Below are 14643 nucleotides of genomic sequence, written 5' to 3' on the forward strand. Positions count from 1 at the left end.
CTGTGGCGGGCTGCTCTCCGAGTTGTTGGCACTCAGACGGTCACCTCAGTCGTGCTGTGTGTGGAGTAGCTCTTCTGCCTGGTGTGATGGTAATAGGAGGGCTGAGATGAATGTTGCCCCTGGGCATACTGCCCCTGCCCTGCTTCCCTCACACCTCCTCCATACATCCCTCCATAGGGCTGATTAAAGAGATCTGGCATGTTCTCTATGCTCTGCTGCCTCCGGGTCGAGTACCCGTGTCTCCGGGTGGAGCTGTGCCTGGAGGAGGAAGTGTGCCCCGGGGCCGAGATCTGCCGGTGGACGTGGCGCCCAGCTGGCTCCCAGGCTTTGAAGGCTGAGCTGGAGAGAAACGGGTGTGTGCTTGTCTTGGGGAGGCGTGAGTGCTCGAGGTGGCTGGAGGGGATGGAGATAGAGAGGGGCGCGTGGATGTCGTGGTGTGCTGGCAGGGGCTGGTGGATGTACGACTTCTCTTTAGGCTGCACGGGCTGGAAGGCGGGTGGAGCGACAGGCTGGTATTGGGAGAAGTCCATGAGGGGGAAGCTCTTGTAGTAGCTACGAGATGCGCTGTCAGCTGCAAAGAAGAACAGGGCGGAGGCCATTTATGAGAAAGGAGAAAGAGGATTCATCAGTAAGCTATAAATGTTTGTATCACAAACAGTATGACATATTTTCTGTCGAAGTTAATTGGAGAAACCTCAATACAGCAACACTGGAAAGAATTTGAAGGAAAAATTTGTATTTTCAACACAATTGTTGCACCAAATTCAGCCTAAAACACCCATTTCTGTACAAACATGTACTATAACTATAAGACTTCTCCCTCAGCCATTAGGCCAGTAGAGCAATGATATATTTAGTCGGCATAAACTCGTTTATACCTTCGAGTCATTTTTCAATTTGTCACAGTCTGATGGCGTTCTGAGTCACATGCCGCCTAAAATGAACGAACACACAGTCTGTTGTTTTAAGTGCACTGACGATTGAATCAAGCCTAATCCATGATGCATTTAAGTTTCAGCCTCCTGCTGTCAGTGTCACTCTTGCTCCTTAAAGTGTTTTAGAAATGTTTATAAAGGGAGTCCATGCAGCTCTTGAAAGAAAATCTAAAACACTGCTTTCTTTACAAATGAAATTTATTTGTTTTTTTTGTTCTAAAGTGCACTTTTGTTCATTTTTATGACTAGAGACTCGAGGTGGATAATGTTAGCTGCTCTTATTTAGTCTTAAGTTAGGGACGGAAAATCAGAGAGGGAGTGTAGGTTGAATAAGAAGTGGTGAAGGTTTACAGGAAGACATGGCATGATATTATAGAAACCTTTCGAAAAACAGGTTGATGGATAAAATTATAGCAGACAAGCAGCGCCTAATTGAAAGGCTCAGTGCAAGACAACAGAAGCACACACAGAAAATAAACTCTTTTCCTAAATTGGATTAAAAAAAAAAGAGTGGCCTTCCAAAAAACGTACAACTTTAAACGGGTGGAAAGATAACATACACAGAAAGCCAGAAGAAGGTAGGTCAGGATGAGAGGAAGCGTTTGAAGAAGATCAAAGGGGAAGGCTGGTGATTTAAGTATTTGCAATTGGTGTATGCCCTCCAGGAGAACGAATGCTAGCGGTATTCCTCTTTTGCTGAGACATGGGAGAGCAGGAGGCAGCGGGAGTGAAGTGGAAGACGGAGAAACTGAAGAGGGCTATGGAGATAATGGAGGTAAAGGTATGTGTGTCAGCATGAGGGAACACCGCAATGAGGGTTTATAAATACCCTCGCCCTGAGTCTGGAGTGTGTGTGTCATGGACAAGCATGAATGTCACAGGGAGGCCATGGCCTGCAGCTTCCCTATTACATGAACGCTAACCTTGTCGCTGTGTGCGCTTTCATCATTTTTGTCAGAAAATCCAGAAAAGTCTGCCAACAGAAGCTGATTCTTATCCTCATTTTTTTGGAAACCAACTTTTTTTTTTTTCACGCCAGTTTAATTTTATTTTAAATAAAGAGCTCAATCAAAACACACCCAAACTTCATATCAAAATGAAAAAAAAAATATTGAGATTCATATCCCTATTTGAGACTTTATATTAAAAAAAAACCCTATCTTTACCTATTCTATATTTTGTGGAAGGCATGTATTGTCCTGTTTCCATCCAAAGTTCTTTTTAAAAGAATTAATAAGTTCCTTCAGACAGGTTGCATTCTCACTGTGGTCCTGGAAAAGGTGCCTTATGGAAAAGTGTTGGCTGTTTTGTACATGTCATGTTCGTATGACAACAGCAGACTGTTCCACTCCAGTCCAGTAGGTGGCCACACAAAAATGACAACAGCATGGAAACGGCACTGTAGCGACATCAAGCATGTTAAAGGGGAATTACCGTTTTTTACAACCTGAACCTTATTTCTGGCATAAAATACGATTGTTTACTCACTCATATAACTTTGGTGTCATTTGGAGTCGCTCGGACAATATTTAGATCAGCGTATATCCATATAGTGAGAGTGACTGGGGCACCGAAAAGCAGCCTCTAAATAACGCATTATCTGCCGCGAAACACGTTCATTTCACCAATATTTTGTTATAATACACTAGTGCTATTCCCCGTTGAGTCCGGAGTTACCTGTTATCATCATCTGTGGTCTGTAGATTGACACACTAACTTCTGACCTAGATGATTTCATCTCTGAGCGACGCACGCACCCGTGACGGTCGACTTGTTTGATTTGCTACTGCTGGTTTTTTGCAACATGGCTGAATATTTTTCCGATTCTGAGGTTTGTGGACGATGACTTTGTTTATGATGGACATCCTTACCGTTTTGAGCCAGAGTATATGGATGAGGAGCTCGCTGAAAGGAGGATGTGGGGCAGAGGGAGGCACAACTGGCCAAAGAACAACAAACCGCTGCACATCCGCGAATAGATTATAGGTAACTCTGGACTCAACGGGGAATAGCACTAGCGTATCATAACAAAATATTGGTGAAATGAACGAGTTCGCGGCAGATAATAGGTTAATTAGAGGCTGCGTTGCAGTGCCCCAGTCACTCCCACTATATGGATATATGCGGATGTAAATATGGTATCCAGCTGTCATTTGTGTTGATATGATCAATGACTAGAAAGAAGAACCTGCATACGTGAAGCCTGAGTGGTAAATCTGACACTGTTATCCCTGTAAACGGCATGATTGCCAGTTAAACTCAAAAACTTGCACCCATGCCTCATCAACCTTCCATGGATAACACAGATTAACACAATAAAATATACCTTTACAGGCAGTTTTGCCATTGGTTGATTCTTACTGGGATGCCTGGGGTTACATATAGTTCTGTACGCTGATAAAACTACTACTCAGAGAGAACAGTGTGTTTGTGACCTTTGCCAGCACAACACAGTTTGTACAGCCTTCTGCTAAAAGCCCTACAGCCTCCTCTAGTAGCTGTGCGGTTACATCACATATCTCTGACAAGGCCACACATGAGAGAGAAAAGATGTACAAATGGCATCCAAAGGTACAAACATTAGAAAGGGACATCTTTATAATGACAGCCCCCTCATAAGAAAGCAGAAATGCACAAAGAAGACACAGCAATAATTAAGTTTGTAGAATTGAATAAGGACACAATTCAAAGACAAAATAACTTAAAAAAAATAATGTAATAAATAAAATTGAAAATAAATTAAATTGGAAAGTATATAAATAGGGCAATTTATACAAAGGTAACTGAGTACAAGCAAATAAGAGAAATAAAGTCAGATTTTATGAATGAACTGATGTCTACATTTATTTTTTAATATATTCGTCTGTGCTTTTTTCAGTCATTTCTAAGTATTTTTTGTGTGTTTTTCTCTAGTTATAACCCATCCATTTGTCTTGTCCTGATAGCAGTATGTACTCTCTGAGCAGTGGGCTGCCACATGTGCAGCGCCCGGGGAGTAGTTTGAGGGTTAAGCACTTGCTCAATTAGCCTCAACCACGGACATCGAGGGATGTGGACCTTGGACACTACAGTCCCAAAGCTGCTCCTCTAGCCACTAATCCACTGCTCCCCCATTTTAATCGTATTCATGTTTTTGTTTTTATTGATCTCTCATAGGGGAAATTCTAGTAGCATCTACTACTAGCATCACATTCAGCAGCATATTTATTTATTATGTGGCAGCTTTGGTCCTCCATACAACTAAACATTTCCTCTGGAAATGAATCTCCTATGATGTTATAATGTATACAAAAATCTCTTTAAATCCTATTTAAATCAGGGACAAGGGAGGATAGTAAATTCACAGCTTTCATCCTGTTTACTCCATGTCTTCTGGGCAAAGAAGTCCCAGAGGCTCTGTTACATGAAATACATGTATTATAGAGCTGTGTCCTTGTCACTGACCTGTGTTGCCTGGTTAGATTAAAGCTGAAATGTTGCTGTACAGACATGTTAGCTTTAATAAAACTGTAGTCTTGTTCATAATTAAAACAACTAAAAGTTTCAGTAATATAACTCTAACATGGAAGATAACTCTTCCTTCCAACTGTCTACAGTGAAGGGGCGGCGGTGGAGTAAATCAGTCCATAACATTTAGACTATCATCACTGACTAACCATTCACACCACAGGATCGGCGTGGGGGCTCCTCTTCAAGATCATCTCTCTGCTTGCCAAAAGGCAAAGAGACCCTCATTGACTGCCAGTTTACTGTACTGTAAAGGTTAGTGTGTCAGTTAGAGTCATGTCAGTCTTTGTGTGTATGTGTGTGACCGACTTACCCACAGCTTTGAGGGAGGTATACTTGTTCAGTCCCACTGTGCTGTGGTTGCTGTGCGGGTGTGGAAGCCCTCGTCCGAACGGCCCGTAAGCTGAGTTATTCAGATGGTACTGTTCTGGTGAGAGATAGACAGAAAGAGAAAATGCAGTATCTTTAAAGGGAAACACACTTCACCTGTAGAGAGCAACACACAGCATCACCATATTAGTCCAGTGCTATATGCACATACTAAATACATTAATAGAATGCCTTTGGACCATGGCTGCATTAACCTTGAAGTGGACACATGCTGGGGGCCATACAGGCCAGCAGCTCATTCCAGTACCTCCCAGTTTGTAAACACCCTGTCACCTTCAAGTACCCTAGTGTACAGCATACATAGCAGAGTATATCAGGCAGCTTTATTATAATTTGCCCTCAGCCCAACATCGAAGCAGTACTCAGACATTATTAAATCTATGTAAATTGGTTAAGCACTTTGAGCAAATGTGAGCACAACAGAAACTGAAATAATAAAGGTATTATAAATACATGGCTTCGAAATAAGGCTATAAGGCATTTGTCCTCTGAAGGCCTTCACCATCTCAGTTCATACTTCAGTGGTTAATATTTGCTGGATGACGTCATGGTGGAAGGGACATGAAACACCAAACCAAAGCAACAGGCAGTGAAAAGCTGCTGGCCGGCATTAAGCGTCTATGGTCGTGCTGGGGGGGGTCAGTGATTTCTCTGTTTCTTTGTATTTTAGCCTCAATGTGTGACTCAGTCCAGTGTCTGTGTTTATAGTTGGTTTCCTAATCCCTTAGGCACAGGGACACTCCTAATGCTGCACTCACGCCAGCGATTATAAAGCAACAAGCTACTGTTCATTTTCGATGGAAGGCAACAATGTGAGCTTATTGACCCCTGTCATGTAGAGTATTGATGATCATATAATATGCAGAATATCAAAGTTGCGTTGGCTTAACATTTTTTTGTGTCACCAGTTAACTACTGGACATGTCAACGAGCGCTGGAGCAACACTTCAACAGTGTTTTGTTACTTGCAGTATAAGAGCAAGTTTGACCAAAAGACAGGATGGAAGACATTGATCGCTTGACCTTTGTCACTGCTTGAAGGTCAACTTGGTGTTGTCATTATTCCAATGATGCAGTGTTAAAGAAAGACTGAAGAAAGCTTCAGTGGGGGCATAGCAACATTATTGTTTTTTGTGACATTGCTGCTTGTATGTGAATGCGCCACGTGTAAATATGTCACATAAATGTAGGATTAGCCTGAGTTAAAAAGCATTTGCCTTTTACGTTGAGCCGAGTGACTTTGGGTGAAAGAGTAGTCCCATCTCGGTCGACCAGCCACTTCTATGCCAAATGAACTGAGGTTAACAATGGAACAAATCAGGGTAACAGAGGAAAGCCCCAGCTATTAGAATTAATGAAGTCCACTGATGCAGCCAGCGCACTTGATGTGAGCCCCAGGGACCGATGGACACGCATGCAGCACTCACAGCATGCTTAATAAGGTCAATTTAATGACAGCGTGATGTGTGATTGTTTCAACATCTTTTCGTGCATTTTTGTTCTCATGTGTAACTGACAGACTTTTTGACTCAGTGGAACAGTAAAGCGCATCGCCAATCTGATTTGGCATGCACAAGTCGAAACCCTGCATCTGTGTGTGCATGTGTCACAGTGTGAGACGCGTGGAATCAAAGACGCAAGCTTTCATCGCATCTGTGACTGTCAGGGCTAAGAGATATGTAAAGATATGCGTGTGGCACAACTTTTGAATGCTAATCATTACTCACACACACACACACAGTGACATGGAAGGGAGAGCTGGTGAAAGAAAGAGAGAGAGTGAGGAATATTGAGGATGGTGGGATGTTCTGGTGGAATAAATTAGAAAATTATGCTGAAGCTAGATGGGTGGAGAAATGTCAAGAGTTAGTCTTTGCAGTAACAACATTTACACTTACGACTCTGAGCGTCTACCTTAATCACTGCACGCACACACACACATGCACATACACACAGTGTAAGCTGATTAACCAGTGAGATGTTCCACATGTTGAAATATGTATTGTGTGTGTGTGTGTGCAGACACAAGAAAATCATCCAGCGCTGCTGACCTCTCAGCGTGTGTCAGATTAGTGGATTATGAGGGATCATTTCTTTTATAATTGCATCATCACAATCCTTGTCACTATCTTCGTCTTCATCTTTTTTTTTTCAGCCGCCAGAGCAGTAAATGACCAACTGATCACAGCGCACTGGTGCTGGCTGTCACGAGAAGCTCAGCTCAGATTTCCCTGAAGCCTTCTTCTTTACATTTAGTGATGGACAAGTGGTGACTTGGTTAATTCTTGTCAGATTTACGCTGTGCTTTCACAGCTTCTGCACCAGTCTCGTATCTAGCACTCATTCTTCCCGTATCTGTAGTTGGTGAAATGCAAAAAAGTCACATTTTTGTGGGCCAGCATTTAAATTTGCTGTTTTGACCTCTGAAGAAAGACTATTTTGAACCATTTATTCTCTGACTTCCCTAAAAGTGCATACACTTCAGAATACCAATGTACACCATGCCCATGGTCACAAACTTTATTTAGACCGTGCACAAATTAGGGGTTGTACGGACTAGTCGATTAGTCGACTTCACTAGTCGCCGATCACGTGACTATAACAACACGGACGCCTCGGAGAAGACAGGTGAGGAGTCCGGTGTGTCATTGCAGCAAACACTAGCAGAGGAACGGTCCAAATCCTCAACAGCAGTCAATTAATAACTTCACCAAATGTCCTGCAGTAACAGAGAGAAGGAGGCTACACATATTGGCTGTTAAATTTCATTGTCTAAAGTTATTAGACCTTTAGCCGCTATACGTAGAAAAGGCTTCGGAGATGTACCGCTTTTTTTTAAAAATGTATCTTATAACACAGTGTGAAGAACTATTAAATGCTATTGACTGTGCCGATTTATGCAGGCTATATATATCTGCAGCACACAGTATTGACAAGCTCACGTGTTTATGTTCAGTATTGAGTTCTATTAGTTGACATTGTTGCTGTGGTTGCAGAGTGTGTTTTGTTTTTTGTTTTTTGCTTTTTTGCTGAACGAGAGCCGCACATTGCAAGTGTCAGACTGACAGTGTTTATGGTGTTGACGTGACAATAGCCCATGTTAAAGCTGCGATTGCCTCCTAGCTTCTTTTGTGTTTTGTTGTGTTCAAGTTCAGTTCTGTTGTGTTCTATTAGTTGACATTGTTGCTGTGGTTGTAGAGCGTGTTTCTTGTCCTTGATGTCAGTGAATGCACCATGTGAGAGATGGAAGTTATATTAGAGCTGAGAGATTGCCGAGTGAGTGCCGAAGCGTCAGACTGATGGTGTTTGTGGTGTTGCCATGGGCCACGACCAACCGTAGCCCGTGTTCAAGCTTTTAAGTCGACTTAAAAAAATGGAAGTAGTTCAACCCCTAGCACAAATATAACAAGATTATATAACAAGAGTCGGCTTGACCAAAACCTCTTTTAGGGAACATGAATTCTGTAATTGCGTAATAGACTAAGTATTTAAGTGTGTGTAATAATACATAAAGCATTAACTGAAGGAGAAGTTCTTGTTTGAGGTTGCATAGTTGCTCAGTGTTGGCATCAGAATCGCTTAAGTGCAGAACATGAGGGCAGGAACGCTGCTTAATGACTTACATAATATCTTTTCTCTCAGGGGGAACTGCAGGCAGGGAATGTTTTAGGTGTACAGCGGCAATGATTCCTGTTTTGTCTGTTGACAGTGATGCAGCAGAGTGGAAATGAGCCGTCAGATCTGAGGGCAAAAGACTTGGTGCACAGTTGAAATGGGTGTGTGTGTTTCATTCTGGCAAATTAGGAGCACTAGTGACCAGCTGGAAACTGTGAGAATATCCCAGAAAGTACTTCAAACTCCTCATTTGAAAGTTAAATGGACACAAGAGCAGTATTCTGTTCAGATGTTTAGAGCATATTCATATACATATACATCTTAACTGTGTATTTTATCTTAGTTTATAACACACGGCCTTGTGTCTGTTTGCTGTCAGCTCTGTTTTCTATGCAAAACAACCAGTCAGAACTGGGCTAGAGATGCATGTCCACATGATATACCTAATACCTAAACCTTATAAAAGACCTGTATATTGAGAAAGTTTTGTCTAAATATCAAAACACTGACCTCTTAATCGGGGCATGTAAACTTGAATATTCATTTTCATTAGGCATGTAAACAGCTTAGTAGGAATATTGTCTTTTATAAAACAAGGGGTAAAAGCTGAAAAATCTCTGCATGTAAATGTAATCACTAAAAGGCCCAAAGTAGCATTTGACCTCAATTGAAATATGATGTGCCAAGAGTGTGATAAGAAATCTGATACCGCTCTCATATCTGAGCATTAAACATGGAGCTAGATCCAGGAGGTGATTAGCTGAGCTTGGTTAAAACAACTGTCCTGACTCTGACTTGCAGGCTTTGTTTTATCGCTACACAATCTGTACACAAAAATAAATGTAAAAAAGTTTTTTGTTTTTTTATGCATAGCTATCTCCTATTAAAATTTCTGTATTGCACCGTTTTAAGGACTGGCTCAAATATAAAATCATGTTGGAACATGTAGGGGGCCATGTTTTTGAATGTGTATGAAGGAGGAGGGTACCAGTGTGACATGCTCTTCTACTGAATGAATTACGGCTTTTTGATTGGCTAGTGCGTGTACCTTTATTGTAAGTATACAAAAATATTCTACACAAAAGCTGTTTGGATAATGTACTAATCCTGCACATCTTTACTGCAGAAATGAACTGTTACATCCCAAAAGACAAATGCACACCATACTCCAGCAATGAATGTGCTTTTTAGCAGGTGATTTCGGTGCATGAAATTCTTCTGTCTGGCGTGACATAGAAGTTCCCTTATTAAAGGGAAAAAATAAATAATTAAATGAATTCGACTCATCAAAGTAGTTGGGTGGTTATGGCATCTCGCTGGTGGGTGGGACACAGACCTACTTGGCCTGGTGCCCCTGCATTGTCAGGGGTGTAACGAGTGCTGCCTTCAAACTGAGCTTGTGAGCTGAAGTTGTGTGCACACAGCGCTTGGCATGAGAACACCGCTGCTAAGCAACAGTTGGCGTCTAGAAGCCACTGAGGTCATCGGTTTATCAAGCTAATGTGAGGGTAAGTTAATGCAGGACCTGCAGAGGCATGAAAAAATGAGGCCGCTGAGAAAACAAAACAAAACAAAACAAAAAAACAGGATAAAAATATAAAGAAACATCCATATAACTAAATCGCATTACAACTAGCCCTACATACACCTTCACCATATCCGTAGATATCAGCAAATACGTAACAACTCATGAACTGAGACCTTATTGAACACTTCTAGTTACCAGCTTACAAGTTACACAAGTTCATAGGGACTCTTCTTGTGAGCACTGTGAATATGACGCATATTTTTGTCAACGTCAGTCTATTCACCTTATTTTTTGTCAAGAAAAAAAACACTTGCAGAACATTTTGGTCCAGTTTTAGTACAACTTCAGTAAAACTCCTTGCAGATTAGAATCCACCGAGAAGAAGCGTGCATTGTTTTAAAATAAAGTGATGCAGATAATTGGCGACAGTTTTAAATGCTGCTTTTAAAAATGGTCTCATTTTGAATATAAAGACATTCATTATTAATCACCCAGACATTCTCTGATTGGAGGTTGTTGTTAAAGATGAAACGCAGAATGATATATTTTTCACCCCATCATAATAAACACTGGGTTATCAATAAATTAACAATCACAGCCTCACAATGTCTTGACACTCATGCCTGTCCAGCTAGTTAGCAAGAAGCTGCACTAATGAAGCAACAACAGAAGGAAAATCATTTAGACTCAGATTCATTTTTGTGTCAGAAACCTTTTAGGAGAAGTTAAAGGGCAGACGCACGCACCTAGAATATAGCATCTGCCTGCTGCTTGACAATGAAGTACTATTTTTGTTTGTGGTGTTTGTGCGTCTCTCAGTATTTTTGTGTCTGTGTGATGAGACAAAGAGTGGATTGCATAAAGATGATTAAGTGTGAACATCCCTGTGTGTATGTATGTGTGTGTGTGTGTGTGTGTGTGAGAGAGAAATGGTAAGAGTTAGTGAGTGAGTGTCTGTCAACAGATGTGAAAATCTGTGTGCATCATCATTTACCGCAGCGAAGTCGGAGCAAACGAACACAACCCTCTCTCATATCCACGTCCTTCATAATCCTCGCTGTGTGCGAACTGCTGAGTTGGTCGTTCGCGTACCTTTTGTCAGTATAATCAACGTGACTCAAGAAGGGGAGCTCAGATGATTCTTACTAAGATGATTCATTTACAAAAAAAAAAGTTTTTCTCTCATGACCCCAGGGAAGAGTTGAGAGTGCATGAAAACAATTTTGGCGGAGACGAGCCCTCAAACTCTTCTGACAGCTGGGTTAAGAGGGGAAAAAATAAAAACAAAAAACATGAGAGACGTGAAAGAAGAAAAGGGGAAATTTGTGTCACAAAGAGTGACTTGTTACTGGGTCACACTACTTCTGCAGTCGTCTTTGATAAGTGGGTCATCGCTTTTGGCTTCAAGCTTTCTCTCTGCAATGAGTCATGTTTGTCGGAGACTTTTGGACCAAATATTTACCTCCCGCCCTCGGTTCACATCAGGCGCTGATGGTTCATGTATATCTCAAAGTAGGAGACTTTTTGACATTTCCAACCTTTAAAGTCACGGTTAAGTTAGAGCAGCTTTTGTTAATGTGACATATTTCTGCATAAAATGTAATATGTAGGTTGGGATTAGTTGCCAGGGGGGATTTAAAGACAGGGTTGCGGGGGACACACTGCACATAAAGCATCCTCTTCTGTGTTAGACCAAGTGGAAAAAGAGTGGATGTCAAGCACATCCTTTGGAAACCTAGTCAACACCTCCTGGTCAGTTGTTGACCTGCTAGCAGCACACAAACCGATGGTTAAAGGGAAACTACTGTTTTTTACAACTAGAACCTTATTTCAGGCATAAAATACGATCGTTTACTCACCCATATAACTTTTGTGTAATTTGTATTAGTTCAGGAGATAATTAGATCAGCGTATATCCATATAGTGGGAGTGACTGGGGCACCGAAACGCAGCCTCTAAATAATGCATTATCTGCCACAAAACTCGTTCATTTCACCAATATTTTGTTATCGTATGCTAGTGCTATTCCCCGTTGAGTCCAGAGTTGCCTGTTATCATCATCCAGGTCTGTAGATTGACCTACAGACCTGGATGATGTCATCTCTGAGTGCCCTAGTCACTCCCACTATATGGATATACGCTGATCTAATTATCTCCCGAACTAATACAAATTACACAAAAGTTATATGGGTGAGTAAACGATCGTATTTTATGCCAGAAATAAGGTCCAGGTTGTAAAAAACAGTAGTTCCTCTTTGAGGCCAGCTAGCTATGTCTGGCCAGTTGTGCGTACCTTTATTTTAAATGGTGCCCAAGGTTAAGATTAGGGCTAAGGACAGAGGTAGTCAGTCCGTCACTGACAGCATCTGCATGCCAAAACCAAAACATGCTTGGCACGCAACATGACTTTGTGTGTTACTCAAACATGATTACACCATAGCTGTAAGCAACATCCCGTATGTGCTCCTGTTTTTGTTGAACAATGAACTAAACATATTAATTCGAAACCAATGAATATCATTTGAAATGAACTGTCATCACGTTATAGCAACTTCCGTCAACACCAGCATAGCTAATGCAACTGGTGCATAAAAATGCTTGATCTAAATTGTTTCCATTGGATCTGAAGAAACAAGTCAACATGAGCAACACTGACGACTGATTTGAAACGCCTCCGAAACACCAGTCTTGGGAAAATATCTATCAGTGTATGATGACCACAAGAGGTAGTTAGCAAAAGATAAAACACTAAACAACAAAATTTCTATATAAATATCCATCTTTGTTTCTTTAGCAGTAATTCATATAGTTTGGGATGTAACAATAAATTAACTTTTTGTTTTTTGCACATGATTTTTAGTCATCCAAGTCATAGCCAAAAAAAGAAAGCCAGAACAAATTCAGTGTCTTGCACAACACTGTCACTAAAATATGTTAGACAGCAGCTAAATTAAATGTCAGCTAAATTAAGTGTACCGCAGGCTATTGGTCATGCCAGGCTATAGCGGTTGCAGATGTAAAACTCTGAGCATACTCAATAAAGCCAGGGTGTGATTTACGTACAAATTCAATATCTGATTTGCAATGCAATGTGCAATGTGACGGTCTTTTTATAAGGTGAACGTCATCCGCAGAGAGAAAGGCATCAATCCTTTTAACAACCCTTCAATCAGTTCAAATGTGTTCAATTACTCTGTGCGTAATGAGCGCTACTCTTTCCAAAAAGCCTGTCTGCCATCTTGTCTAGAATGGAAAAACCAATACGGGTGATCTGATTTCTGCCCAGGCAATCTATGTGGCGCTCCACTTTGTCCTGTGGCTCAATTAGGGAACATTTTGCATCACATTTACATACACACATAGTTTGTGGGCCAACTTAAATGCACAGTCGTGATAGATTAAAGTAAAAATATTCTCACATCAGAGGCGAGAAGGGAGGATGAAGATCTGGGATACAGCGTGATTCATGATAAGAAGCACTGATGTGTCCACCCTCAGATGTCCGGCCTCGGGTTTATACATATATAAATAGGCGAAGTCCTCATTTCTATACCGGTGTGTTTGAATTAGATGCTATGAGGACTTTTCTTTTGCTTCACTGGCAGAAAGCTTTTTTTCTGCTGTTTGTAGGTTTTGATCAGTAACAGCCAGTGGACATTTTCCTCCCCTGGGAAGAAGTGAGTATAATGTCCATAAATACAGAACACATAACGTACCTATCATATCATCATAAGATTCCTCTGCCAAGTCCCCTGCTTTTTACAACCGTCCCTTCACATTAAGAAGCAGATGTCCTACATCAACGTTTACTTAATCATAGATTTTTCATTCAGCCAACAGATTGTACTAAGGGTTGTCTCATGCGGTTAAAGAATATTCAGTGGTTTGAGATTAGCTGGATTATCACATCAGTCCCAAAGCAGTTGGTGGTGCTCAGTATTGGCATATTTAAAACTCCCTGTCAGATTGCTGACAACTGAATAAGACATAAACCTTTCCGAGGTCAACAACCGTGTTGTTAACTATGCCGTTACTCCTGTTGTTTGAAAAGGTTAATGAGAGAGCTCCGGGAAAAAAAATGAGAAAAGTAAAACGAAGAAAGCACAGTAGCAATTTAATCAAAAGAGACAGAAAACCACGGGAAGCTGAGAAGAAGAGATAAAACAGAGGATACAGAAAACATTTAGAGTTCACTCTTCGGCAGTGCATTACTTAGAAATGAGTATTTTTTCCCTCCCTCTGTGGCTACATCATGTTTTTAGTTTTTTTTTTTTTTTTTGTCTGTCCAACCCATTTTTGTGAACGGGATATCTGAGGAACGCCTTTAGGGAATTTCCTCAAATGCAGTCCACTTGGATTCAAGGATGATTCAACTGATTCAAATTTGTAGCGAGAGGTCAAAGGTCACTGATTTCCCAAGGCGCTTTTTGGGCCATAGCTCAAAAATTATAATGCATTTATGAAAAACACCAAACAGGATAAAATGATCAAATGGTGACGTTTCATATATGCCACATCACAAAGGTCAAAGGTCAACTTAACATTTTGAAATTACATTAGTTGTATATTGTGTGATTTAAAAATACAATTTTTCCTGTATTAATCCCTCATAGGGAAATTGTTTCACTATATCAGTGTGTACTCTTGGACTAATGGGCTGAGTCTAGG

The 14643-nt window shown here is 41.0% G+C and overlaps 1 protein-coding gene across 1 annotated transcript in view; it reads right to left on the reverse strand.

Moving 5' to 3' along the window:
- Positions 1 to 14643, reverse strand: part of shisa8b (shisa family member 8b) — a gene marked incomplete at its 5' end in the record, with an annotated part of 34548 nt that continues 19905 nt past the window's right edge. The window contains 2 exons of the mRNA XM_084567670.1: positions 1 to 571; positions 4756 to 4869. Of these exons, the coding sequence (XP_084423796.1) occupies positions 33 to 571; positions 4756 to 4869 (653 nt within the window). The 3' untranslated portion in view covers positions 1 to 32. The remainder of the gene's footprint in view (positions 572 to 4755; positions 4870 to 14643) is intronic.

Source organism: Chelon labrosus (assembly GCF_963514085.1).
Source record: "Chelon labrosus genome assembly, chromosome: 19".
NCBI lineage: Eukaryota > Metazoa > Chordata > Actinopteri > Mugiliformes > Mugilidae > Chelon > Chelon labrosus.